The 27,773-nt window shown below is 55.2% G+C and overlaps 1 protein-coding gene across 17 annotated transcripts in view; it reads left to right on the top strand.

The window, feature by feature from the left end:
* The window catches only part of MACF1 (microtubule actin crosslinking factor 1), a 241,253-nt gene that overhangs the window by 163,416 nt on the left and 50,064 nt on the right, over window positions 1-27,773 (top strand). For all 17 annotated transcript variants that reach the window (XM_072980349.2, XM_072980350.2, XM_072980348.2 and 14 more), the window contains 5 exons: window positions 282-523; window positions 1,611-1,740; window positions 2,589-2,788; window positions 4,940-5,435; window positions 6,059-7,530. In XM_072980349.2, coding sequence (XP_072836450.2) covers window positions 282-523; window positions 1,611-1,740; window positions 2,589-2,788; window positions 4,940-5,435; window positions 6,059-7,530 — 2,540 coding nt within the window. The remainder of the gene's footprint in view (window positions 1-281; window positions 524-1,610; window positions 1,741-2,588; window positions 2,789-4,939; window positions 5,436-6,058; window positions 7,531-27,773) is intronic.

Genomic DNA, 27,773 nt, shown 5'->3' with positions numbered 1-27,773 from the left:
ATACCAGGTGAATAATTTGGGCTAATATTTTTGGGACTGTCTTGTCCTGGGTTATCGTCATCGCTGGCCTTTCCTTATGAAAACTAGGGAAACTTACACTTATCCATGAAGTGACCCCATGGACTGTGCAAACGTAAGGCCCAGTATCTTCCCAGTAAATAAATAAGTTTCATGCATTTTGCTTTTGTTCATGCGAACGGAGCCAGACCCCCAACTTTTATCCCGGTTTGGAAGCCAAGTAATGTCTTCAGCTGAAACGCGTGATTTCTTTTTGGATTTAGACCTGACCGACATCCAGTGTGACGTGTCCGATGTGAACCAGCAGTACGAGGGGCTGGGTGCCACCTTACGGGGCCGCCAGGAGCAACTCGCGGCTGTGTTGGCAAAGACGAGAGCCACCCAGGAGGAGGTGGGCTCGATCCTGCAGTGGCTGGAGTTGAAGGAGCAAACCCTGAAGGAGTTCGAAGGGTGCTCTTCCCCTACCAAGTCGGAGGCCGTGAGGGCTCAGGCCGAACACAACAAGGTGCTTAAAGCAATTTCTTCAACAGTGTTCTCCTGCTTTCCTCACCTGGTTTGAAGCTGGTTGTACTCGTGTAAGAGGGAGCAACTAGACATCTTGTAGCCCTTTGAGACTTAACGGGTTTTTATTTTTTATCAGCTTTCCCATGTCTAAGCACGCTTGTTTGTCAGATGAAACGTGCTTGGGTGCAGGGAAGCTAAGGAAAAAGAAAAAGAAAAACTAGTCAGTCTTCAAAGTGCCACAGAACTCTTGGCTTCTCTGGTGCTGCAACAGATTAGCGCGGCTACCAGCTAGATCCTTATGTAAGGCATCCTTCAAGCTCAGAATACTTTTCCTTTGCAACTGACTGTTCTCTGCAGATTTGGCACAGAATGTGCTCCAGACGGAGCTGATCGGGCTGATTCATATTTTACAAGTGTCTGTTTTTAAACCCTGCTTTTCATGCATGGGGGTTCGTCAGCAGCAAAATTTGCAAGTGGCAGAAATGAGGATAACCGTTGTGCAAACGGAAAGGCCTTCACCATCCATTTTTAAGGTTTTGGTGATACTTTATAATGAATTGCGGGTACTATTTAATGGGCTTGGAAAATAGTGTTTAAAACGTATTGGCCAGGATTCTGTTTGGCGCCATGGAGGAGAAATGACTTAGGCAGCCCCCTTCTCTTTTGGGCTCTCTGTTGTGTGCACCATTTGCAAAATCGAGGGTGCCAGCAGCCGCATGGTAGACTGCCCACTGCAGGCAAAGAAAACCCCCATTAGCAGGTCTGTCCTTGCTATGCATTTCTTTTTCGAAATTGCACAAGAAGGAAATCTTTTTCTGTTGGCCACTGATGTTAGGTTATGTAGGAACATGTTCGTTCTATATTGCTTTACGGGGCCTGCCCTGATCGACTGTGTACTGTCTCCAAACAAGTTGGCCCTTCATAAATAAATAAAGGAACACCCTTCTCATCTCCTCCCTGCAACCTCCAGGGGATTCCTGCTGTTGTCTTACTTTCCACAAACAAACCATTCCCCATGTCTAAAGTTGTTGTCTTCTTTCCACCTCCCTGCCCCTTTTCTTCAAACACCCCCCCCCCAAAAAAAACAGGCTTTTCTGACTGAGCTGGAGCAGAACACGGAGAAGGTCCAGAAAGCCAAAGAATCCTTGTCTGGACTTCTGGAGAAATATCCTGATTCACCAGAGGCTGGAAATTGGAAGCGGACATTGGAAGACTTAGGTACGGGACCCGGGAGCTCTGGAGAAAGTCTGCGGAGTAGATTCAGTTTCAAAGCCAGTTGCCGAAGCTGAGCAGAATTTCCTCCAGCTAGTATATTTGTCAGGAAGTTTGGGGGGGGGGTGTCTTGCAAATAACAGGGGACATGAAGCTGAAATAAGAAGCACATAGACATTCTCCTTTAGGAGCCCGGAGCTTTTTTCAAAACAAATTATTTCTTTTATTGTGTAAACAGCCTGGAGAATATTTATGCTGAAGGGCCTCACAGAGATGTTAAGAACAGATTCCCAAGTTCAGTCCAACAATTCCTGTTTACCAGGGAAGTCTCTCAGTTGTGGTGTTTGTCACAACAGGTGGCAACGTCTGTTTGAAATTGTGTTAATGGCCACAAACGAGCACCCCGTTCCTTAGAGGTTATCAGAGCTCAGCAGGGCTGGTGGTCGCTGTAAGCCTTTTACATTAAAATGTGAAGGGATTCCAGTTTGATTGGACACGCTCAGTAATTTGATTCATTAGTTAACTTGTTCATTTGCTTGTTACACTTAAAAATGGAAAAAAAAGGTGAGGGAAAGGGGCTCGTTCGTATCTGAGGCGAGTCCCTATTTTCATCAGTCAAACGATGGAAACCCAAGTTTTCTACAAGAGCTGTTTGTGGAGGTCAATTTTCTGTTGGATTCTGACCATCGGCAGCTCTTGCTGTCCCGGTTGAGTTGATGCCCGCTCTCGTCTCATCCAGCCACCACGTGTGTCTTGGGAGGCACCAGAGAGGAAGGCCCGCCTGCGCAACGTGAGTCGGTTGGGCATCCCAAACTATATTACACTCATGGGTTTTTTTCCCCCCTTCCGCACAGATTCCAGGTGGGTCCGGGCGAACCAGGTGACGGCAGAGCGCCAACAGAAGCTGGAGAAATCAGCTAATGAGCTGGCAAGTTTCCAGGTAGCTGAAGGCCAGCTGCGGCCTTGGCTGACAGAGAAGGAGCTCATGATGAGCGTCCTTGGCCCGCTCTCCATTGACCCCAACATGCTGAACGCGCAGAAGCAGCAGGTCCAGGTGAGCGGGCGGAGATTTTTCGTTCCTTTTGTAGAGCTAACGGCTCTTGATGGCCCATTCAAGACCCGACCACTCCCGATATACTTTGCCTTACAGGAGTCCCGAGCCTTTGACCCTGTCAGCCTGACACTGCTAACTGCATCCCTGGTGCCACCAGCAGGTGTGGCTAGAAAGCAGTGTGGCACACGGGGCCGATAGACATCATCTGTCCAAATAACGTTTCCGGCCTTGGTTTGGCGGGTTGACTGGAACAATTTGGTCCCTGTAGTAAAAGCTGACTCCCACCCACCTCTTTCCCTGCTTGCCTCTGACAGGCAGGAGGGAAAGCTTATTTCAAAGTGCTCATGTTCTTTAGCAGCTGCCCTGAATATTTTGATTTTTCTCCCTCTTTGTGGCTGCAGGAGTGGGGGAAATGAACCTTATCACCAAGAAGCCCATAGCTAGCAGACGTGCAGCGTTGTAGGAAGGGAAATCATCTCCTGGCTCAAGCCGTTGATTCTTGCTTTGCAATGTGTTTATATGATCTGTAGCAGCAGCGGAACAAATAAGGCAGAGGGAGGGAATGCCTTTTGAATGTCGTCACCACTCCCAGCATTTTTTGAAAGCTGAAATCCCGTTAAGAGCCGAGTCCCCGCGGCTTCTTTGAAAGCCTTCCAGGATCTCCACGGATGGTTAGAGCTGCCAAACGTGCTTTTAGTCCGGTTGACGGACGGCTGAAACTCTTGCCGTCTTGTGACTAAACCGTTTGGCTTTGAACTGTTTTTGTCAGTTAATTGCCGATAGTCAGTTGAAAGCGTGCCCCCCCCCCAAAAAAATAAAACACACCAAATTTCTCCTCGAAGGAAGATGACAGATCTGTTTTTAAACTGGATCTGCTGGTTTATGAGAGAACGTTTCCAAAGTCTGCTAGAGTTTCTTGGGATCTCCTCAGGGCTTCCTCAGCCAGAAGGTCGGGCACGGGGGTGGGCAGAGGGATCATCCTGCCACATTTAGAGGATTGTCTTCTTGAGTAGGCCTTCTCAAGGAAAAGTTGGTTGGGCACCAGAGCGCGTGCCCTCTTCATTCACACGAGGCCACCTTAAGGCACTCTTGGATAAGCCGAGGAGAGACCTTAAGATCCTTTGCACGGCATTTGGGCCTCCCGTTTTTCGGTCGTCACATGTGGAAAGTGCCCCTTGAGGATCAATCAAGAGGAAGGTGGCTGTGGTCACCAGAAGGACCTTATCTCTTTGATGAGGGAGGAAAGATTCAGTCTCAAAGAATCAGGTTCACACTCTGGATTTACTCCTGGGTTCAACCTTGAATCGGGATGTCCAAGATCTGAAGGGTGCTTTTGCACAGAGAAGCTTCCTATGCCTGATGTGCTATTTCTTGGCGGTCTGGCTGCTCTAATGCCTGCCTATTATTATTTTATTTATTTTATTTATATCCCACCTATCTGGTCTTTCAACCACTCTACCTGCCTCTTACTGGGAGCACTGGAACACATTCTGTGTGGGACTGCTGGGGAAAAGTGTTTGGAAATGGCAGCCAGTCCAAAATGTGGTGGCCGAGGCTAATTGTACAAAAGGGGGTAACTCCCTGGTGCAACAGGGCTGGTGACCGGTCTGTTTCCGGACCCAGCTGAAAGGATCAGCGATGACCCTAGAAATTGCATTACAAGTGTTGGACTGATGGCTGCCCCCCCCCCCCCCGATAAGCATGCCTGGATTTTAAGATTTCATTGGAAGAGCCTCTCGCTCTGGCCCCTCAGTCTTCGGGGCACTTTTGATTGGAACCTGAGAAGTGGGGTTTTCTCCATGATGGCTTCTTCCAGAGTCAGGAACATCCTGCCAAGAGATGCCTTTTGTCCTTCCACTTCCGGGGAAAGGCTTTTGTTAGACGGACTTGACATTCTTGGGGCTGATGGAGGTTTCAATTAGATGAATGTTGTTATTGCTTTGTTACATTTTTGTTTCATTGTGTTTTCATTTGGGTTTTAATGTCTGTTACGTTTATCTTGTTTTTCTTCTGAATGCGTAGCCTGTTGCTTTGAATGTCCCCATTAGTAGACAGGCAGGGTGTCATTAAATGCATAACTCGAGGGTGCCAGCCCCTCGTTAAAAACCCGTGTGCTTGATGCTTCTATGCGCATGCATCCCTCTGTTGCAGTTCATGCTGAAAGAATTCGAAGCCCGCAAGCCCCAGTACGATCAGCTGAACCAGGCGGCCGAAAGCATCCTCCCCAGCCCGGGAGAAGCCTCTCCAGCCGCCGGCCCCATGCGCGAGGAGCTCCAGGCGGTCAACCGGAAATGGACCGAGCTGACCGAGCGCCTCAACTCCCGCTCCAGCCAGATTGACCAGGCCATCGTCAAGAGCACCCAGTACCAAGAGCTGCTCCAGGCCCTCTCGGAGAAGGTGAAGGCTGCCGGGCAGCGGCTGGGCACCCCGCTGGTAGTCGGCACCCAGCCGGAGGCCGTGAAGCAGCAGCTGGAGGAGACGAGCGAGATCCGCTCCGACCTGGAGCAGCTGGAAGGCGAGATGACGGAGGCCGAGGCGCTGTGCGAGGAGCTCTCCCTGCTTGTCGGGGAGCAGTACCTGAAGGACGAGCTGAAGAAGCGGCTGGAGGCCGTGGGCCTTCCCCTCAAGGGCTTGGAGGATTTGGCAGGTACAAGGCCCGGAAGGGAGGGAGGGAGGGAGGGAGGGGGGTCGGAGGGGGCCGTGTTAGCCGCTGGGACGCCGTCCCCCTCCTCGGGACACGCCGGTCACCCCGGTTAGCCATGAAACAGAATGCTGTGGCTGGTGGCTGCGAGGAGAAAGAAGCGGGAGGCCTTGGGACCCAATTTGGGCGCTTGGCATTTCCACATCTGGAAATGCCATGTTGCTCTCTTGGTTTTGTTCGACAAGATTTCCCATTGATCCTTGTGGCTTTTTTGGGGGGGGGGGGACAGATCCAGGGACACTTAAAAACAAACAAACCATCAAAAACCGAGTGGAGTTTTTAAAGTACAACGGCTTGGAGGTGCGGGTGGCTTCCCCCCCCCAGGGCCCCATGGACCCCCGCTTTGCCCAGTCCCAATGCTGGGCTTACGTCGTTTGATTGTTCTGACCATGTAGGTTCCCTAGGTGGCCTTAAAGGTCAGTCAGGTCCCATAAGCATGGGGAGGGCGCTCGTTTCCATGACGTAGGGGGATCGGTTTGTGCCTGAAGTGCCACGGGAAAGGGGGGATGCCCAGCGGATGAACGGCCTCTCTCTGAACTGTGCTGTCCTCCTCCTCCTCTGATTCTCAGGTGACCGGATGAACCGCCTGCAGACGGCGCTGGCCAGCTCCCAGCAGTTCCAGCAGATGTTTGATGAGCTCCAGGCTTGGTTGGAGGAGAAGACGAGGCAGCAGGCCCAAAGTGGGCCCATCTCTGCCAAGTTGGAGAGGCTGCAGTCTCAGATTCAGGAGCAGGAAGAGCTGCAGAAGAGCCTCAACCAACACAGTGGCACCTACGAGATGATTGTGCTGGAGGGAGAGTCCTTCGTTCTCTCCGCTTCCCCCGGGGAGGAGAAGGCCAACCTGCAGGGCCAGCTGGTGAACCTGAAAGCCAACTGGGAGCATCTCAGCAGGCAAATTGCCGAGCGCCACTCCAGGCTGAAGGACTGCCTGCAGAAGGCGCAGAAGTACCAGCGCCACGCCGAAGACCTTTTCCCTTGGGTGGAAGATTACCGGTCAAAGATGATGGAGCTGGAAGTCACGCTGGATCCGGTGCAGCTGGAAGCGGCGCTCCTGAGGGCCAAGGCCTTGCTGAGCGACGTGGAGAAGCGGCGCTCCCTGCTGGAGATGTTGAACAGCGCGGCGGACATCCTCATCAACGCTTCGGAAATGGACGAGGATGATGTCCGCGACGAGAAAGCTGGGATCAACCAGAAGATGGACGCCATTACGGAGGAGCTCCAAACGAAGACCGGGTCCCTGGAAGAAATGTTGCAAAGGCTGAAGGAGTTCCAAGAAAGTTTTAGGAACATTGAGAAGAAATTGGAAGGCACAAAACACCAGCTGGAGATCTACGAGGCGCTGGGCCCCCAGGCATGCAGCAGCAAGAACCTGGAGAAGCTGAGGACCCAGCAGGAGGTTCTCCAGGCTTTGGGACCCCAGGTGGATTACCTGAGGAACTTCACTCGGGGCCTGGTGGAAGACGCTCCGGAGGGGTCAGACTCCTCCCATCTCCTGAGCCAAGCGGAGGTCGCCCAGCGGGACTACAAAGCGGTCCAGCAGAAAGTCGACGAATGTTGCGTCTTGATGGAGAGCAAGCTTGAAGGGATAGGGCAGTTCAGTAACCACGTCCGAGAGATGTTCTCTCAGCTGGCTGACTTGGACGATGAGTTAGACAGCATGGGCCCCGTCGGGAGGGACATGGACAGCCTCCAGTCTCAAGCGGAAGATGTCCACGCGTTCCTGCACAAGCTTCAGCAGCTGAGGCTGGACATCCAGGCTTCTGAAGAGCAGTGCAAGCAGATGCTGGAGGAGGAGCCGAGCCCCGATCTCATAGGCTTGAAACGGGAGCTGGAGACCCTGAATAAGCAGTGCAGCAAACTGACCGAAAGGGGCAAAAGCCGCCTCGAGCAGGTGGACACGACGCTCGCTCGGGTCAGAGACTTCTACCACAAACTGAAAGAGCTGAACTACGTGACAGCCACGGCGGAAGGAAGCGAAGCGTTGCAGTGGGTGGTGGGCACCGAGGTCGACGTGATCAACCAGCAGCTGGCAGATTTCAAGGTAAGGGAACTTCTTCATCCTGAAAGGGGTTTCTCTTGATGGCAGATCTCTCTTACCCGAGGTTGTCTTCCGTTGCTTTTTAAAATAGTTTGTCTCTTTTCTATAATTCTGTATTCTGCTGACTGAAAGATCATGTATGGTGGAAACAGGGTGGATTTCAGCTCCGTCATTCTCCTGGAGTATGTCTTTCTTTCGAACGATGCTCTGTTTGTGGTTCATGAGATGTTTGATGTGTACCCAAGTTGCAAACACATGGAAAGCCGTGTGCATCATGCTTAAAAGCCACACATTGCTGGCGAGGGAAAGTTCAGAAAAAGCGTCTCCAGAGCCCTCCTGGACTGAACCGAAAAGGGCCCCCCCCCCAGCCACTCCCAGTGAGCGTCCAACCTGAGTTGGTCAGCCCGAGTTCTCCTTTGGGGTGGAGGGAGAAGACAAGCCCAAAGGGGAGCCTCGGGTCCTAGCCATCAGGGCAGTTCCATGGCTTTCTTGCGGTGATGATCTCGTGTTGCGAAACCAGTTTGGGCAAGAGACCAGTGGCGTGTGCGGAACTGAGCTCATGGGAAGTTGGAACAATGGGAGGAAAGGCCCGGTCTCTGTCAGCTCCGTCGATTTATACCTCAGAGGCTCCCTGACGGGAAGCCAGCCACCGTGGCAGGACGGTCTAGCCCTAAGGCTGGCACCGCGGCAGTCGCTTGAGCCCATCTCTGTGGTTTAGAAAGCGGTGAATCACATCATGCGGCCCCGATTGGTCTGGTTTTGCTTGTATTTTCCCTCGCCATATCTTAAAGGGTTTTTTTTTAGGCCTGCCTTCTTATCTTGGATATGCCCCCCTGTTCCTTTGTTATTGCTTCAATATGGTTTCTTTTTCTTTTTTCATTTTGCAATGAGGGCCCAGTGAGGTTTTTGCACCAGCCCAGACTTTTGTCCTTGTGCCGGCCTTGAGTTGGGGCTGCTGGTAGAGTCACTGCTCTTCATACAGCTTCCTTTTCCCCTTCTGCTTTTGTGAAAAGAATTGCAGATTGCAGAGAGAGAGAGAGAGAGAGAGAGAGGTCTGGTGCAAAGAAGGGGAAAGAGACAAACTGCAGGATATTTCCCCCCCACACACACACCAGAGCTTTCAAAATAGATGTTCATCTCTCGGGGTTTGAAGATGAAGCAGGTGCTTGGTGGGTGGTGTGAGCAATGGCACACGCTTCCGAAGATCGTCCTCCAGGCTTGGGGTGCCTTGTTTTTTCCAGTACCGGGGAAGAATTCCTCTCCGCTCATCATCACAGGGCTTGCTGCTCCAACACTCGTTAGCCGGTCTGCACTGCCCTCCTTCTGGGTCTGTAGCTGCTCAGGTCTCTCCCTCCCTCTGTCTTGGAAATGGCTCCCTGGGCGCCTTGGTACCAGCGTCTTGCTTGGGTTTTTTTTTTTAGAAATGCCAGAAGCCCCTCTCGACTTTCAATGTTTACCCTTCCCCTCTGTGGTTAGCCCTGTTCCTGGCCAACCGTCGCCTGTTGGTAGCCTCTCTAATGCTGGTCCATAAGGAGTGGATCGCTTCAAAAGCTGTTGTGAACCTTTGCAAAGTTGGGAGCAGGATGAAAGGAGACAAAGGGTGGGTGTGTTGTCAGGGTCTTACCCCAGTGGGGCAGAATCCATTGCTGGGGAGGGTCCAGCCCCAAGAGAACAGCATGCATTGAGTAGGGCCAGTGTCTGAGTAGGAGTTTCTGCAGTCTGCCAGGGTAGATCCTCTGTTTTGGAGCAGGGGCCCGGAGGGACAGTCCCGGTGCTTCTTCTTTCCCTTTTCGGCCCCGGCTAGTTCACCCTGAAAGCAAGGGGCTGCCGGGGTGCTTTCGGGCTGAACCCCTCTCCCGTGGCTTTTGTTCTTAGGGTGCCCGAGACCAAAAGAGGGGGGGGGAGGAAGATGCGCCTTCATTGCCAAAGAGTTGGGAGCGAAGGAAGGACTTGTCTTCTCTGTCCAGAGTCATCATCTCGTCGGTTTCATTGCCTGGGCTTTGCGCCCGGAGACTGGGCAAAAAACTGTGGATTAAAAGGACTTACTCAGGGACCCAATGCAAAGAGTTAACCCTCAACCAGTAATAATACTTTGCGTGTGCAAAGCAGCTTCTGTATTTTGTCTCTGCTTATTGTTACAGCAGCCCAAGTAAGGTGTGCCAGTATAATTATTATCACTGCCCTCATTTTGATGGCGGATGAGGCCCTTCTCGGAGACCAGCGCCTGGGTTCAGGGCAGAGAGGGTGGGTAACCCTAGCTTAACCCCAGGCCACCAAAACTACCCTGGACCAACTGGCCATCATAGTCCAGCCGGGATTTGGGGCTGAGGGTCTCTAAGGGTAAGGCAGCTGCTGAAACACACACACACACACACACACACACACACACCACGGGGCCTCAGCTGCATCGGTGGGAAGGTGTTACGCTGGGGGGGGGGACGAAGCAGGGCTCCTCCTGTGTGCTTTGCTGGGCTTTGACCTTTGTTGTAATGGGAAGGTTGGGGAGCCCGGGCGGAGGAGTGACTGCTGTCACGCTGGGGCCCCTCATGCAAAGCCCAGACAGCCTCAGCTGGTGCCGACGGAAGCCCCAGGGCAGCCTTTGGTGGCGGAGCAGAGGGGAGCATCTGGATGGCTGGCTCCCCTTGATTGGAGTTCTGCTTTTCATCTGCCGTCAAGCCGTCCCTTGGCTAATGACTCCCATTATTCGATTAAGAGTGCAAATGGCCCGGCATGGGGGAGACACCTACGTAGGCCCTGTTACCATGAGATGCGTTCGGCCAAAGAGCCAGATCCTAGCAAGGACTTTGTGCAGAACGTCCTCCTTCTCTTGCCAGCCAGCCTTCCTTCCTTCCCTGCTGCCTGCCTGGGAAAAGCTCTGCCTGCCCTTTTCTTAAGCCCTCGCCATGCGCCAGGCGCTGGACCGGATGCTGGAGAGACCCAGACCAGGAATAAAGAGACACCCCAAGGGGAGAGGAGAGCAGGGTTGGAGGACGCGGTCAGTGGGGCGAAGAAGCTCAGCAGGGGAGGAAGACCAAGACGCTCTGCCTAGCCGCGTTCTGGATGTCCCAAGGCATAGCCGTCTGCAGCGCTCTGGAGGAGGGGTTTCAAAGGTGCTGCGTGGCAGGCTTTCTCAACGGCAGCGAGAAGAGGAATTTGTGTCTGGTGCAGGGAAGCAGGTTGGCAGAAGGCCGAGGGGAGAGAGAAGGGCGGTTCAAGCTCATGCAGGCAGGAGGGAACGGGGGGGGGGAGGGAATGGAGGTAAGGCAGCATTTGCTTGATCACACTTTGGCCCTTCTTGGAAAATGGTTTAAATGGAAATCAGAACTAAGAAAACAAGCACTCTTGCTTTTTAACCCCTTGGGATTCTTCCCTGTCATTGCATCTACAAATTCCTTCCCCCCCCCCTCCACACACACACATAAGTAAGTAATGCTTCATATGCCAAGAAATTGAACCCTGGAATCATGGAGTTGGAAGGAGCCTCAAAGGCCATCGAGTCCAACCCCCTGCTCAAGGCAGGAATCCAAATCCAAGCAGATCTGAAAGAGATCTGTTCAATGAGATCATGGGTCCCATTGTTGTTCTGCTCTAACAGTTAAGAGGTTTTTCCTGGTATTCAGCCTAAATCTGGCTTCCTGTTGCTTGAGCCCATTATTACGTGGCCTGCGTGGCCTGCACTCTGGGATGATCGAGGACAGATCCTGCCCCTCCTCTGTAAGACTGCCTTTCAAGTTTTTGAAAAGTGTTATCCTGTCTCTCTTCAGTCTTCTTTCCGCCTGATAGGGCTCGGTTTCCAATCCTCCGAACATCCTTGTTACCCTTGTCAAAGGCTCTCCTGAAGTCAAGATATATTATGTCTACAGCATTCCCACCGTCTACCAGGGAGGTTCCTCGATACTGTAACTTGTTAGTGAAAGGCACTCTCCCGGTGGGTAGAGGTACCCTTGTACCTGATAAGCAGCCATACCAAGGGAAGGAGGCCTCACTTAGCATGCTGTGGAGAGTCCTGGCATTGAAACCGGGCCCTCTGCTTCTCCCCAGGAGTTGTCTTCCCCCCACTTGCTTTATACAAATTGTGAGCCCTCCTTCTTCTTCCATTTTCAGGAGGGGCCTGGTGCCTCCTCCACAGCCTGTCGTTTAAGAGCTCCTTTCTCTCCCAAATGAATGCTTTGTTTTGGGGGAAAGAAAGAGGTTCCTGCTGAAAGTGGGATTTTGCATTTTGGCAACCCTGAAAGTGAGCGTGGCCATCACCCCTCCCGGCCAGCTTCTCCCTTCAAGTCTGTTCCCTTGCTATCCTTTGCCAGCTCTGAGGAAACAAAGGCGCCCAGGCCAGAAAGGAAGGAAACCAAATGCCAATTTTCCAGGTGGTTTCACCCAGCCAAAAAGCTGAAACGCACCTGCCTGCTCTTGGCAATGGGAGGAGGAGGAGGAGGAGCGGGCGTGAACAATAGAATCGCTTAGTGGGGGCGGATGTGAGAGAGAAGGAAGAAAGGTCTGAAAGGCACGTTCTGGGGAGAGGGGAAGGCTCCGAAGGCTGCCTGCTATTCGGAGGGTGCTTTATTTTCTTTTGAAAGCTACAGACAGTTGAAGGCTGTCTTGTCCTCCACCCGGGTGGCCTTGAGGGGATTAATCTGAGCAGTAAGACCTAATGGTCTGCAGAGTGGAGCAGAATTTGAATCTGGGCCTCCCAAAGCCAGCCACCTTCTCTAGCTTCGGCTTGAAATCTTTGCATGGCTGAGAGTCTCTTTTGGAGGGGGGGTTCCAGGAGGCTGAGGGTGGGGGGGGGAGCAGCAGCAGCAGGAGGGGGGCAGTCGGCAAGTTCCTGTCTAAAGAGTCTCTTTGTGGCCCCAACTTGAATGGAGAGAAGGGGGGGGCTGAGAAGCCCCTCCTGGCTGGTGGACGTTTGTCTGCCGCGCCGGATCGGGAGGCCCAGCTGGCCATATTTTTAACCCTTCTTTGATGCCCGGTGGCTCCTTCCAGTCCAGTTTTGAACAGCTGGGGGTGTGGGGGGGGGATGCAGCAGGCGGGCGGGAGGCAAACAGGACGACTCTTTTCTTTTCCTCGTTGGACACTCTCCAAGCCCATTTGCAAGCCGGCAGGGGCGGCCAGCCGTATTCTGAGCCTTTGGTATTTTGAGTACAGTACCAGGATCGCTCAGGAAAACGCTTCCTCTGTCACAGCTGTTCGGCCGCAGCATCCATTGGAACAGAGAGGGCAGCCTTAGTCCTTGGGCAAGGCACAGTTCTGCCTAGAGCCAGGATGCGGACCCGAGTTCTAATCCCAATTGGCCAGACTTCTGCAGGCTGGTACCTAGGTGTCCCCCATCACACACCACTCCTCAAAATGCTTGCTCTGCAGTTTCCATGGTGCACCGTTCCTTCTTTCCACATCTCATCCCCATGTTTCTTTCCTGTTTTAAGCTTGACTTCCAGGGGCTTCGGGACAGCCCGTCCCCGAGGAGGAACCGAGCCCCCTCTCCATGCACTTGGCTGGATAGAGCCCCCGCAGAGCCCCTCATCCAGTGTCGGCCCTCTGACTTCCTTTCTCCCATCTTTCTTGTGGAGGGGTGTCATGTGAATGCAGAGGTTTCCTGTTTCTATGCATTCTTTCATTCTTACGCGTGTTGCCACGATCCGGAGGAAAGAGCCGAGGGTGCATTGCTCCCAACCGTGCATCGTACAGCCATGGTGGAGGTTCACGTCCCTGGCCCTTTGTGTGTGTGTGTGTGATAACGGTGTCCACAAGTGTGTGCATGTCATTGTGAACAGGTAACATAGCTGAGCTTTCTTAAAAGTGCACCTATGCATGCAAGGTGGCAACCCAATTGCTAACTGGGGCTGGTCACAAGGATCACATAACCCACCCACCCCGGGTTACAGCAGCTCCACCGGCTGCCAATCCGTTTCCAGGCTCAATTTGAAGAGCTGGTTCTAACCTATAAAGCCCTGAACATCTCAAGGTCCGCCTCTCCCTTTAGGAGCCTGGTCAGGTGTTAAGATCATCAGGGGAGGCCTTTCTCTAGGTCCTGCCACCTCCGCAGGTGCGTTTGGTGGGGACACGGGACAGGGCATTCTCGCAGACTCTGGAACTCCCTCCCACTAGAAGCCAGGCTGCCCTTCTGCAAGCAGGCAAAAACTTTTCTCTTCAGCCAAGTTTTTCCCTGAGGGACTGCCCGCCAGAGTGTGACTTTTAAATGGATTCCTCTGCCCTTTAGCTCTGAATGTGTTTTTTTTACTATCGTTTTTTGTTTACCATTTCTCAGAGTGGCAATTGTTTGATCCTTTTTTGTATACTCATTGCTTTTAACTTTGAATATTATCTCTTAATGATGTTAGCCACCTTGTATCCCTTTTTCAGGAGAAAGGCTGGGTAAAAAAAGTTACTTTAAATAAATAAAATACTTACCTACCCAAATCTAGTCCACTAGTCTGGTAGACCTGAGAGGAAAGTGTCCGTATCAGATGCGACCGGGGTGGGGGGGTGGGGGGAGATGAGCGGCGTCTGCTCCAGACTCTCCCTCTTCACAATGCAAATGAGAGGACAAACAACATGTGCTCTGAATGCTAATGGTGCTCTATCATAATAGAAGGCTGAAATGAATTAGGCATTAATCAATGTAATTGACTACGGAGTTTAAACTGTGGTTGAGCCGAAGCCCTCGCCTGCAGTATAGCTGCTGTTCGGGAGGCTGATGATTACTGGGGTATGAGTGAGGGGCTGTTGGGGGGGGGGAGGCTTGCCCCCTGGGGGGGCTGAGATCCTCCTCCATCTCCTCTCTTATTGAAGGCTTAACTTGCCTGGTTTTGGGAAGAAGGGAGGTGGGTCAGGCTGGTGCCCTCTGATGCCCAGTTGCGTTGGCAGAAGCCAGCTTCCTCTCACTTCCTTTTCCTCTGAAGGTCCTTTTTTGAGGAGAAAAGCAGGCTTAAGAATATTTCAGATATGAAAATAGATAGATGGATGGAAGGATAGACAGATAGGTAGATGGAGAGGTTAGGTAGGTGGGGGGGAGAGGGAGAGAAGGAGCAACGAGGGGGAACGCACTGGTACAATTTATGAGTTTTGATTTCTTCAATCTTCATTTGAATTAATGCTGTATTAAGATGAATCAGTGAAGTCCCTCTATGTGTGGGGGCATGTGGGCATGTTAGATGTATTTGCCCCAGAGGACTTGCCCCCCCCTTGCCCCTGTCATCCATCCTCATCAGAGCTGGCACTTAGGCACGGGGAGGAGGGGAGCAGGACCAGAACAGGACTCAGGTGGTGGGGATTCTCTCCCCCCCTCCAATGCTGCGCCTCCTCTTCATGCGCGATTGCGAGGATGCTCTTTATATAGCTCGGTGTGGGTGTGCGCGCATGCCAGCTCCAGGGAGAAGCCTTGCATTGAGCGCCCGACCCCACCGTTCCCATTCCAGAGAAATCAGCCTTCCCCCAGGACAGAAGCCGGCAGGAATCCAGACCTCCGAGAGGTTTGCCAAATGCAGCTTCTGCGGCGGCAGCAGAAGAATTTCTGCCATTGTTGGTTCCCTGAAAAGGGAGGGGGAGGAAGGCGGCCCCCACTCGCAGTGACCTTGACCTTTAGACGATCGGGGGGGGGGGAGAGGGGGGAGAGGCGATCCACTCTCTCTCTCTCTCTCTCTCAAGAACAAAAGACTCCCAGGTTGTGAAGTGAGGAGGTGGGAGGGCTTGAGGAAGCAGTCCTGCCCAAGGAGATCTGTACCGTGATTAGCCAAGGAGCCTGCCTCCTTTGGAATTGGCCCCTGGGCTTTCATCATCCTCTCTGCGCTTTCAGGCGCATGGGGGTTCCAGTCCCCACTGGTCCTCCTGTGCGGTGCCCGTGGGGAGGGCCACGGCAAGACCACGGGGTGTTAGCTGAACGGAAGTGGCTTCTAAAAGGCAGCCTGGATCCAAGAGCCCAGGGCTTCCGTGGTGGTATTTCTTCGCAGGCCCAGGGAAGGCCACAAAGGCAACGTGGCCGTGGGGAGGGGCACGGGGGGGTGTTTCTCAATGAATGGCAAGGCAGATGCAAGTAGTACTAAAGAACCCATCAGGGCAACAATGCACCACGATCCATTTAAAAAGCTCACTCAGGCAGCCAAGGACTCGGGGAGAGGTTGCCTGGAGAGAAGGGCCTTTGCCTGCTTGCGGAAAGATGGCCAAGAGTGGGACAGTCTTGAGGTAGCCCCGGCATCGGCCAGAGAGGCTAGGGCTCCTGTTCCCCCATTTGGATTGAGGCTTAGAAACGGCGGGTGGCCTGGATAAAGCTTTAGAAGAGATAGCCAGGCCTGTCTGTGTATCAGGCCAAAACGAAAGACTAACAATTACAGTGGTGCCATGAAAAATCGCTGTTAAGCGAAAACATCGTCTTGCGAAACACGTTTTCCCATTGAAATGCATTGAAAACCTGATAATCCATTCCAATGGGAACAGATTGTCATCGTAAAGCGAAAATTGCCATAGGAAACATTGTTAAGTGAAATGTGGTTCCCAAGCGAAGACAGCCGTCTAACGAAACAGAGACCATTAAAAGACTCGTATAGCGAAGCAAGACCAAGCGAAAAACAGGGACCTAGAATTTAACCGTCTTGCGAGGCAAGGTCCCTAACACTGTAAACTGAAAATCGCTCATAGGAAACATTGTTAAACGAAGCGGAAGATTGCTCCGAAAACCTCATCATAAAGTGAATTTGTCGTCATGCAAAGCAATCATCTTGCGAGGCACCACTGTACGTTTGAATATAAGCTGTGTCCCCCTCTTCAGAGGCAGAGTCCAGAGATCACGCGGCAAGATGTTCATGCCAGGCTGTCAGGCACACTGGAGCAGGGTTGCATTTGACACCTGCAATGATTTATGACCTCTTTGAAGTATTTTTCTTCTTTTCCTCCTTCTTTTCAACCTTTGAAATGGCTCTCAAGCTGTTGTGCCTTCTGCTGAAACAAGGCAGGGCCCTATATTTGCAGGGGGGGGGGAGGCAGTGTCTGTTTTGGCCCTTTGGATACAGCTCAATGGTTTATGGTCTCTGGCTGCAGAGCCAGAATTTGATCCCCCCCCCCCCCCGCTTCCCTGACAGGGACTGGACTCAGCGATCAGCGATCCAGAGAGTTTCTTCCAGCCCTACCAGTCCAAGGTTGTTGTTGTTGTTGTTGTTGTTGTTGTTGTTGTTGTTGTTGTTGTTGTTGTTGTTGTTGTTGTTGTTAATAAGGATGCTTTCTCAGTCTTCTTCCTAGCCCACCACCCTTTCTTGTTGTGGAAATCAACTGGTGCTAAAGTTTGCCAAGTTGTGGAGGTGGGGGGGGGGAAGCGGATTGATGTTTCCTGCCGGGTGTGTCCGAGCACAGCCGGCAGCTGTGAACAGAGGGGTGTTTGTCAAAACAGGGTGGATGTTTACTTAACCGCTCATAGAAACAGCCGCTTTATCTGAGGCTGGCATTGCCAGGGGGTAAAGAAGCAGAATGGTCAGTTATGACCCAGCAGGAAACACTGAAAAGGGATTCTTTAGGAGATGAGACGAAATTTCACAGGTTAACAGCGAACTACTAAGTCTCATGTGCTGGCAGCAAAGGTTAACATTTCCAGTAAAGTGGGTGGGAGGGGAAAGGGGCAGTCTTCGTGTCTATGTGCAAAAGATTCGATGAATACTCACAAATTCGCTTGTCCTCAGTAAAAAGGGGGTGGTGCTGCGTCTGGGTCGGAGGGAGCTGCATGGAGGAAAAGAGAAAAAGAGAAGCCCCCTTTTTCACTTGGGGGGGCAGGCAGGGAGGGAGGGAGGGGGCAAAGGGGGCGTTTAAAAGAAATTCTACAAACCCTGGCTCTTGCCTAGGAGAGGGGGTGCGTGAAGGTGCAGTGTTCAGTTTTGAATTAGCATAATCACGGCTCAGCACCGGGATCTCATTAAGGCTGTTACTCGTGGCCAAAGAGGGAGCGGGCAGCGTAGAACGTAGTGGCTGCGGCTTCCAAATTCCGGGCCCCATAAAGCCTCCACATCCGGGCCTGTAAAACATCCATGCCTGCCTGTCTTGGACACCCGGTTACCTATTCGTGGTCCATAGAGAGCCGGCCGCCAAAGTGGAACCTCCATGTACAACAGCAGTCTACCACTGTGTAAAACCAGTGCGGACAAACTGTCCTGCTCTCGGGCTTCCCAGAAACATCCAGGCAAATGGCCGCTGTGGGAACAAGGGAGCTGGATTCGAAGGTGGTTAGATCTGGCTCGGCCCAGTTCTTATACTTTGTGCTATCTCTCCTGCCATCCTTAGAATGAGCTTCTTCCGTGACCTTGGAAATGGACTTCAGGTGGGGAGGGCAGGAAGGGTGTTTAAGCCACAGCTTCATCTCGGGATTAGTTTTTCATGGACTTGCAGTAGCTGAATTAATAAAGAAAGGAAAGTGTCGCGGGGCATGGGCAGAGTTCCCTCTCGTTACTAAGCAACCCCTGCTCCACATGCATGTCCGCACACACACACACACACCATACCCCCCCACACACACACAAGGATAATGCTTGTGAAGCCATTATTGTTGAGTCCAGGCCTCTCTCATTTAAAAAAAAAAAAAATTCATTAAGTCTTGGCAAAAACAGCCTGCTGGCTTCTTACTTTCAGCTGCTAAATTTCATTAAGGAGGACCTAAAAATACCTGTGTGCGGGCCGCCTCCTGATGCAGCTTGCCCCTGCAGGCGGCTTGTGTTGTTGTTGTTGCCTGGGGGAGTTGTTGAAGAGAAGGTGGGGCCCGCCACCATTGTGCAAACAGGCAAGATGAACGTGGGGTAACCGAGGTGGGATCCCGTAAGCGAAAGGCGAGACGCGTGCCCTGTAGAGTCTTCTGTGCCTCAGAGCCCCTGAGATGGAGGGAGGGAGGGTGGCTGGCCTCTGGCCCAGACGTGGGAGGGAGGCTGCCCTCAAATCCCGGCCCCTCCACCTTCTGTCCTTCTGTCAAGCCCTGATGCCACTCCCGGCCTCTCTCTGTACGTGAACGACAACCTGCAGCTTAAGACCGGGGACCTCGAGTTTTAATTGGTTTAATTCGGTTAAATCTTCTGTCGGTGAAGCCCTGCAAGCAGGTTTTACAGAACCAAGGAGGAAGACACCCTTGCTTATTCTGAGGTTCTGGGGAGTCAAAACAGAAGAAAAAACAGAGAGGGATCCCCTGCCTTTTAAAGGATCAGGCAAAAGGGCAGGTCTAAGAAAGAACTCGGTCCCACGACCTACTTCCAGCCAGGGGTTTCAGCCTCTGGAAGTTTGTATTTTAGAGCTTACTTGGGGGTCACGGACAGCCTCCTTTTCTCGCACCAGTGAGCACGCAGGAGCAAGCAGGGAGGTCTCTAGCAACTGGGGCTTTGCCCTGGGGCACCTAAATTTAGAGGGTGCAGAAGTCCAGAGTGAATACTGGGAAAATAATGGGGAGCACCCCTCGGCTCTATTCCCTCCCCACTTTCTTCTGCTGCTTCTTTCAGAAGTATAAACTTTCCCCTTTTCTTGGAGGAGGCTCATGCCCAGGCATCAGGGCAGAAAAGATGGGAGAAGGTGGATTAGTGACCACTGTGGCTGAGATCGATACAGGAGGGAGGGAGGGGGGCAAAGTCTGCTGGTCAGGAGTGAGTCCCAGCAGCCCCTTTCAGAAAACCTGGTGAAAAGCCCCCTCCTGTGGGAAGTCTGTCTCACTTTTTCTGGTGCCGCTGAAGAAGTGCATGCCACGTGAGGATTTAAGAGTTCACTTCCTTCCCCCTCCCCCTTTCCTCAACAGCCAGACTGAAGCCCCACCAATAAATTGTCAAATTAGCAACATGCCACTGGCTTGTTCTCCTCCCCAATTGCATTCTCCTCTCTCTCCCCCCCCCCAGCCTTAAATTGTCACCACGGATACAAAGTCTGCAAATTCCATCATCAGGTAAATATAGTTCAGCATCACAGCTGCCTGCTTGGCAGGTCTTTCTGTGTACCACTGGGAGGCAGGCAGAAAAACCATTTCTGTACTCTCCTAAGGAAGAATTGAGCTCCGTTCCCTCTCGCTGGGGCATGCCTGGCCTTCCAGAGAAGCCGAAGAAGTCCCGTGCCCTCCCTACCGCTCGGAAAAGGGCACCAGATGCCAGGGATGCAGAAGAGGGGCCTCCTCGGTGGCCATTATTTTCTTCTGAATGAGTGCTTCTTGTTACGAAAGGTCGCTTCCTTTGCCAGGCAAAAAAGGAGGAATGCCCAATTTTTGTAGAAGAGAAAAACGGACCAAGATGCAACGCGGGAAACTGGAGTTTGTGTCCTCCTTCGCTTGGGGCATTTTTCTCCATTTTTAAAAAAAAAACTCCCCTTCCGGGGAGGTTCCTTGAGCAGAACAGTGAGGCTGCTTTGAGCCCCAAGGGAGACAGCGGCTAAAGTGCAGTCCTGGGGCCGAGCCTCTGCTCGCAACCCGAGTTCAATCCCAACAAGTTCAGGCATTTAGCTCAAAGCCGACTCAGCCTCCCAACCTTCTGAAGTCAGTGAAATGAATCCCCAGCTTGTGGAGGAAGAGCAAAATGTTTCCTGCCATATTTATGTTATAAGCCACACAGAGAGGGTGCTCCAAGCACTATGGGGTGGTGTAGAAGTCAAAAGCGCATGACTAACCATTTGGGTGGCCACCCGTTCTCTCACTGGGTCTGTGGTCGAGGGCAGGATGGGGGGAGAGGCCAAGGTGGCCTCAGAAGCCAGGGCCAAGACCCCTTTGGGGAGGGGAGAGCACCACTGAGGTCAAGTCAAGTCACGGGCCATGAATGTGGACTTCCCTGTCTGTTTCCTGTGCCTTCCTTTTGGCTGGGCTGAGCTGGACGGTCATGACGTTCATCTCTCTCGACACCCCCCTCCCTCCCTCCTTCCCTCCCTCCCTCCTGCTCTTGTACTGCAGTCTCCTCTTAGGCCAAGCAAGAAGCCTGGGATCATTCAGAGGGCCTTCCTGCCTCCTTTGTAAATGGGAATGGGCTCTAAGAAAATGACCGCCTCCCTTTTCATGGTGGTGGGAGTGCTCTGCTCCTGCTCCTCCTGCTTGCACAGATCTGCTTTGAAGCGTGTGGGTGGTGCTTATAGAAATCTGAGCCGCACAGGAGTTGGGTGGGTAGACCTTCCAGCCTCTGAGAGGCAGTGGGGAGCGGGGAGGGGGGGGAGAGAAATCGGTCCCCTGCAGATCTCTGGGCCCCACTGCATGGAGGGGCCGCAATGGGCAAAACCCTGCTTGCTTTTTTTTTTTTTGCAGTCCTCTGTGGCAACAGAATTCCCTAACGGCAACCGGAACGTGGGCCGTGGCTCTCCCACCGTGTCCGTGATGGGCAGGGAAAGAGAGATTTCAGGTTCTGAGCTGCCCAAATTAAAAGATTTGCCATTGCTCCCAGGGAGCGGGCGTGAAGTGGCTGGGAAAATGTTAACACTTCACAGATGTGGGTGACATTGTTGTGCCCTCTGCTCTCTCTCTCTCTCTCTGTGCGTGTGTGTGTGTGTGTGTGCGCGCAAGACTGTCCAGGAAGCTGGAATGGATGCCAACTGGAAGCAAGTGTCCATTCTGGAGGGGAATGGGTTTTTTTTTCTTTTTCTTTTTGCGATGGAAATGGGTGGGAGAGGCCCAGAGCCGGTCAAAATCTCTTTTAATGCATCGCAGGCTTTACTTTTACCGTCGTGGGGGCAGGAAGAGACCTCCTTTCCTTTCCTTTTCTCTCCAGAGGAGGGAATGTACGTTGGCGCGCCTGTTGTTGGCATGTGACTGGATGAGGAAAGAGCCGAGGAATTTCTGGCTGTAAACTCAACACACCATTCTTTATGAGCAAGTTGGGTCCAGGGAGGGGGGGGGCTTTCAGGCAGAATTCCTCGGATGCTTCCTACAGGAAGATGGGGTGGTGGTGGTGGTGATGGGGAATGTTAAGATGTGTCTGCATAGATTTTTCCACCTATGGGAACAGCCACGGTCGGCCTGTCGGGGGGGGGGCTGCTTGGGAGACAGGGTTGCCCAGACCATTTTTTACGGCTGCACCCAATTAGAACAGCCTGACGAGACTTTTTCTCCGTGCCGGACCGGCTGTCGGCTGTGCTTTTGTGCCAAGCAGGGAAAGGGCCAGGAAGGGGCCTCGGGTGCAGAGGAGAAAGAAAGCCGGCAGAAAAGCAGCCCCCTCCCCATGTCACTCTCTGACCCCTCCCCACTATATGGCTCTGCCGCTGGAGGGCTTTTCCGGTGGGCGGACCCGACTCTCCTGTTTGGAAGGAACAGTAGGGCTCAGTTTAATGATGCGCTTCATCCTCCGGAGCACCTCGGTGTGGCCCTTCTCTTCATGCCGAAGGCTGTTCTGTGGGAGCGTGCATCTGCATGTCAGAGGCAGCGGCCTGGTTGCCAGGTTACCTCCCTCGCCTGGAGGGAGGAAATCATATTTAACGTATGATCTGATTAACAGAAATAGCTCCCCCCATCCCGCCCTCCCTAGGAAGAAAAAAACAAAATAAAACTGTGGGTTGTGCACCTGCTGTTTGCTTCAGGTAAATAAGGTTGGGTGGGGCCTGGGAAGGTAGGTGGGGGGGGTTGCCTACCTTGAAAGCGAAGTGGATTCACCCCACTGAGCACCGGCTGGGTGGGGAGCGCTGCTCTCCTTGCTGGAGCCATGCTCTGCCCGGTTGCGTGGAGGCGCACCATGCTGGGGCGAAAGGCTGTAGCCCAAGTTCTGACTTGGTGGTTTTCAAACTGCATGTGGAAGGAATCCCATTTTTTTGCTTTCGGGGATTCTCCAGCGTGGAGGAGAGCGGTCCCCTCTCCCACCCCCACCCCCACCCCCTCTCTGCCTCTTGTCTTCACCAGCTATAGGGCAGAAGTGTGGGTCGCATTTCTGGTTTGCATGGAGAAGCCTGGGAAGCCTGGGCAGGACCCAGTGGGAGCTGAGAGGAAGAGGCCAGTGCCGTGAAATGCCCTGGGGACCCACACACACACACACACACACACACACACCATGCTGGCCTTCTTGACAAGCACGTCCGTTTGGTGTCAAAACTTGGGAAACTATGGTAGTGAAACCAGGGCACGAAGAAGAGTCCGTTCTCAGTGTCGAGGAGCCAGGATCTCGCTGGACTTGCTTCCCGACCTTGTCATGACCTTCCCGTCCCTCCTAGAAGGTCATTCTTGGTTGTCCACCCTGGACGCTTTGGCTCTTGGCTCCATTACTCCCCAGAGGGCTGTGGTGAGGATTCCTGGAGGAGTGAGGAATCTGGTGGATGGCAAGGAATTTCACATGCTCAGAGGCTCATTCTCTCTCTCTCTCTCTGAGCAGAAGGCTCTCTACAACAGGGAAAGCCCCTGAACCACAGTGAGCGGGGAGGGTCTCTGTGGGCTGGCTGGGTTCCCTCCTTCTATGGGTTCCCCCCGCTCTTAAGTCTTTCATCTGCAGGGTCATGAAAGGCCCTGCTGCCCTCGGTGGCGGCGGGGAAAATCCTGGGTCAGCCCGGTCGAATGGCCGAAGGGCCAAGGCCAAGCCCAAGCCGAGGGGAGCTGAGGCTGAGGCGGCCTTCTCGGCGCCTTCCCCGTCCGTCTCCTGGGGTTTCAACCGGCCAGGCGAAACGTGGAGCCTTTAGGCGGGCAGCTGCCGCGGGGAGGAAAGCGCGCTCTGCACGTGCTCAGAGGCACCGGGGCCACTCCATGGAGTGCTTGACGGTCCTCAAGGAGGGTGCACGACCTGCCAGCAAGGCGCGCGGGTGTGTGTGTGTGTGCGCGCGCGCGCGCTTTGTGAGTGCATGTGTGAGGCATAGCTTCTTGACCTCCCCACTCCGAGCGAGGGGTGTGTGTGTGGGAGGGGGGAGTCGCAGCTAGTCCCGCGGTTCCAGCCTGGAGGGAGCAGAGGAAGGGGCGCGCTTGCTTGCTCGCTCGCTCGCTGCCTCCCCTGCGCCAAACCCAACCCACCGGGAGAGCGGGGGGGGGGGTCCCCGTCCGCCTGGCTGGGTGGGAGGCCCGGGGGACCGCTGCCCCTCCCCGGCGCCCGGCTGCCTCGCCTCGCCCCCTGCCCGGCCTCCCCGTCGGTCGCCCACCGCGGCGCTCCCCCCCTTCTCGTCCGGCGGCCGTGCGCTCCGGCGCTCCCCTGCCCGAGCCGAGCGCCGGGGCTGGCGATCGCGGACGGCGCGTCCGAGCCTCCGCCGCCGGGGCCTTCCTCCGCCTCTCCTCCGAGGGGGGCGAGGCGGAGGCGGAGGCGGAGAGAGGGAGGAGCGCCTTACCAGCCAGCCAGCCAGGCAGCCGGCGCTCTCGCCCGCGTCCTCGTCCTTCTCCTCCTCCTCTCCGCCTCTCCGCCAGGCGGCCGGGCCGCGCAGCCTTTTGTTCGCGGGACCGAAGTTTGTGCGCCCGGGAGGGCCGCTCCCGCTGCAGCCCAGCCCGCGCGCGGCGATCGGCCCCGGCTGGAGAGCGCCCGCTCCCTCCCTCCCTCCGTGGCCCTCTTGGGCGGGCGGGCAGGGCGAGCCCGGGGAGCGGCTGCCCGGGAAGGCGAGGGGGACGCGGGGCGGGAGGCGGAGAAGCCGCGCTCGCCTTCTCGGAGCGCGCCGCCGCCGCCGCCGCCCTTCGCCCGCCGGAGATGCTGAGCCGGCATGAAGAAGTTCCCGCCTCGGGAGGGCGAGCAGGAAGGAGCCGGGCCGCCTTTGCCGCCTTTGCCGCCGCCGCCCGCCGCCGTCCCGGTCCCGCCAGCCAGCCGAGCCGCGCCGCGGGGCCGGCGGGCGAGGCGGCGCTCCTGCTCCCGCTCGCGCTCGCGCCGTCCTTGCCGCGGCCGCCCCTCCGCCGGGCCGGCGAGGGGGCCGGAGGAGGCCGAGCCTCGGCGACGCGCCGCGCTGCCTGGGCGTGAAGGCGCCGCGGGAGAGGCCGGGCCTTTGTTCCGCCAGCAGGAAGAGGAGGAGGAGGAGGAGGAGGAGACCGGGAAGGAGGGCGCACGGAGCCCCCGCCGCCGCCGCTGCCGCCGCCTTCTCGGCCGGGACGCCTGGCCTTGGACTGCCGGAGGCTCCGCGGCGGAGGCGCCGGCATGCTTCGCCTTCCCCGCCGGACGCCGCCGCCGGGCCCTCGCTGGGATGCTCTTCCCGACGCGCGGAGCGCAAGCCCTCGCCGCCTTTTAGGGATGCCGGAGCCCCTGCTCTTCTCCCGCGGAATGTATGCTTTCCTGCTCCGGACGGAACGTTGACCAGGAAAGACTAAGGCAGACCTTGTCGGTTGGACTCTTTTGTGTTGCGCTTGGTTTTCGTTCCATATAACTTATTCGGGTTTGAATTTCATTTTATTTCATTTGGTCTGGAAAAGTATGGGCAAGCCACTCAGCAGGCCTGACTGTTTAAGGCAGAGTCCCGCTTGTCTGGGGAAGGGAGAGGAGGAAGACGGCTACATCGAAGACTGCTACGTCCCCCAGAGGTCCATTTACGACACCATGAGAATCAACGAGCAGATTGACCAGGGGGGGAAGCCCAACCAGCCTTCCAAGAACACCCTAGAAAAGGGAGACGGGAGCACCATCTCCAGCAACGGAACTCTCGGGGCGCCCAGCGCCTTGGACTCCAAGGGGCCAGAGAGCAAGAAGCTGGACGAGAGGGTGATTTTTGATGCCTTGAAACTGAGCAGCGATGTCTCCAAGTCGGCCCCGGCGCCCCCCAGGCGGAGACCCAACCCAGAGAAGAAGGAGAACGTCAACCGGCGGTCTTGGAAGTCCTTCATGCCCCCGAATTTCCCGGAATTTGCCGAGAGGATCGAGGCCTCCCTGAGCGAAGTCTCGGAAGCGGGTGTCTCCAGCCCGTCGTTGCAAGAGAAGCAGGGCTCGGCCACCAAGTTGGCAGAGGATGCCAAGCCGCTGGACCGCGTGGGGTCCTCTTCGGAGCCCTTGACCACGGAGCACCCCGCCCAGCTGCCCGGCGTCCCGGAGCTCCACGAGGTGAAGCAGTTAAGCGATGCCTTCTGCGGGTCTTCACAGGACGAGTGCCAACCCTTGCTGGAGCCGGAAGACAGGGCGGTGAGCTCGACCGGTGGGAGGCGGCGGAACCTCTCGAGCGCCACGTGGCCCCGGGCCATGAAGAATCTCCTCAAAGCGGGCCTGAACAGCGGGCGCCACGACACCCTGGAGGCCGACGACACCGACTGCGTGGTCGAGATGGTGCCGCTGTCGCCCTGCCTGAGCGAGGAGCTGCTGGACCCGGGCGTGGACGTCCTCCTCACGCCCAACCTCCGCGAGAAGACCGAGTCGGAGCTGAGGTTCGAGGAAGACGAGCGACTAATCATGATGGAGGCTGAGGAGGCGTCGGACGAGGGCTCCTCCTTGTCACGGAGGGAGAAGGCTGCTGAGAGAAGGGAGGGCGGCTCGACAGGTCTCTCTGAGGAAAGGGGACGACCCGGTGCTCTGTCCGTGACCATTACGGAAACTGCGGAGGGCTCGGCCGGGGGCCGGGGGACCCCTGAACGCCCCTCTCCCTGGCAGGAACTCTGGGATGAGTCAGAGCCACCGCCGGCTGTCAGCTTTCCTCCGGTTCCCCAGGAAACGCATCCAGACTTGCGTGCGGCTGCACCAGGAGAGGAGGAGGAGGAGGAAGAGGAGGATGGGGCCCGCAGTGCTGAAGAAGCCCTAACGGCCCAACTGAGAGAAGAGGAGGAGGAGGAGGAGGAGGAGGGGGACTCTGGTCCTGGGGTGGGAGACTCGGCCAGTCTCTTTGTCCTGGAGCAGTTCTCCGACACCGATTCTGTCCAGATGTTCCTTGAACTGGAAGAGCTTTGCATGGGCGAAGAAGACCGAGAGGGAGCTTCCCCGGGAGACTCGGAGGTCCGGGACCCGAGCCCCAGTTCAGGAGGGCTGGGTCCCCAGGAAGAATTGGAGCAGCTCTCTGAAAATGTGGCCGGCGTTTCCCGGCAGGTGGCTCCCCTGGAAGCCAGCGTGGCCGACTCGGCCGTGGTGTCGGACTTAGAGGACTTTGACGCCACGTACGGGTCTCAGGTGGCCAGCACTACTGAGCCGACCCTTTCGGAGTCGTACTCCGAACGGGAAACGTCGGGCGACTCGGAAAATGTGATGTTTCCCAGTCCTCCAGGCAGAAAAGAGGGGGTATCGCGCCACCCGCTCGCATCCTTTGTGAGCCAGATCGAGGAGTATGGGGCCGAACGGTCAGTGGCCCCGGAGCTGTCCAAGAAGCACCAGCTGGAAGGGGGGTCCCGTGTTCTATCCGGAGAACCCCTGGCTGCGGTGGACGACCCTTGCTCTGAAGGGGGGTCCCCGTGTGGCCATGTTTTTTGGGCAGGCGGGGAGGTTGAGGAGGGAATGCCCCCTGCCCCCTGCTGTGGGACGGGAAGGGCTTCCCCAAATCACGATGAACTCGCTACCACGGCGGAGGAGCTGGACTCCCAGGCCGATTTTGACGTGACGAAATCCGTGGAGGACTCAGACGGGAAAGAGCCGCCGGGTTGCGACGAGCTCAACCCTTCAGAAAGGACTGACTTCTCCAACTGGGATGTCCCGGAGCTGGTTTCTGAGGATGAAGCGGCTGAACTTGACAAAGAGACCTTCTGTGGGGGCCACGCTGAGGGAAGAAGGGAAACGGAGCGTTCCCGGGTGCCCTTTCAAATGGATTTTGCCCTGTGGGAAGATCCAGAGGAGGCTGTCAAAGGCCCCAACCCCTCAGAAGGCCTGGCGGAAGCCGGGGCTCGCTGGTCCTGTCAGCCGGAGGGTTTGGCCGAGGCCTTGGGCCACGAAACTGCCGTAACAGGGCCCGGGGCCCTTCGGGAGGAAAGGCCAAAGACGGACGAGCAGGAGAGAGACTCTTGGGAGCATGGAGATTTGGAGGCGCTTTTTGGGCAGGGTGGGGGCGCCGAAGGCAGGGCAGGGAGTGGCGACGAGGATGGAGTTGCAGGCTCCTCTTCTTCTTCTTCCTCCTCCTCCCTGCTTCCTGCGGATGACTTGTGCGAGGCACAGCCCAGTCTTGAAGATGTCCTCTCCATGGTGGGAGAGGAGGTGGTTTCTGCCAGCCCACTTACTAGCGATGAGGGTGTTGATGCCCCTCCTGGGGGCTCAGAAGCAGAGCCTCCCCCCACAGCTGGTCCAGCCACCTTCTTGTTGCCAACTTTGTTTGCTTCAGCCCCCGGCACAGGAGGCTTGCAGATGACAGACGCTACCAGCTTCCCCGGCCATGAGGACCCCTGTGGTCCAGTTGGGCCCTCCGTGGCCACTTGGTTACACAGCGCACTGGCAGGGTGGCCCAGCATGGAGGAAATCCCTCTTCCTCTGCCATTCTGTGTTGAAAACAGGCCGACAACGCCT

The sequence above is a fragment of the Pogona vitticeps genome, chromosome 9 (assembly GCF_051106095.1).
Source record: "Pogona vitticeps strain Pit_001003342236 chromosome 9, PviZW2.1, whole genome shotgun sequence".
In the NCBI taxonomy this organism is placed as follows: Eukaryota; Metazoa; Chordata; class Lepidosauria; order Squamata; family Agamidae; genus Pogona; species Pogona vitticeps.
Note: the sequence above shows the minus strand (reverse complement) of the source record. Positions and strands in the feature narration are given on the sequence as shown.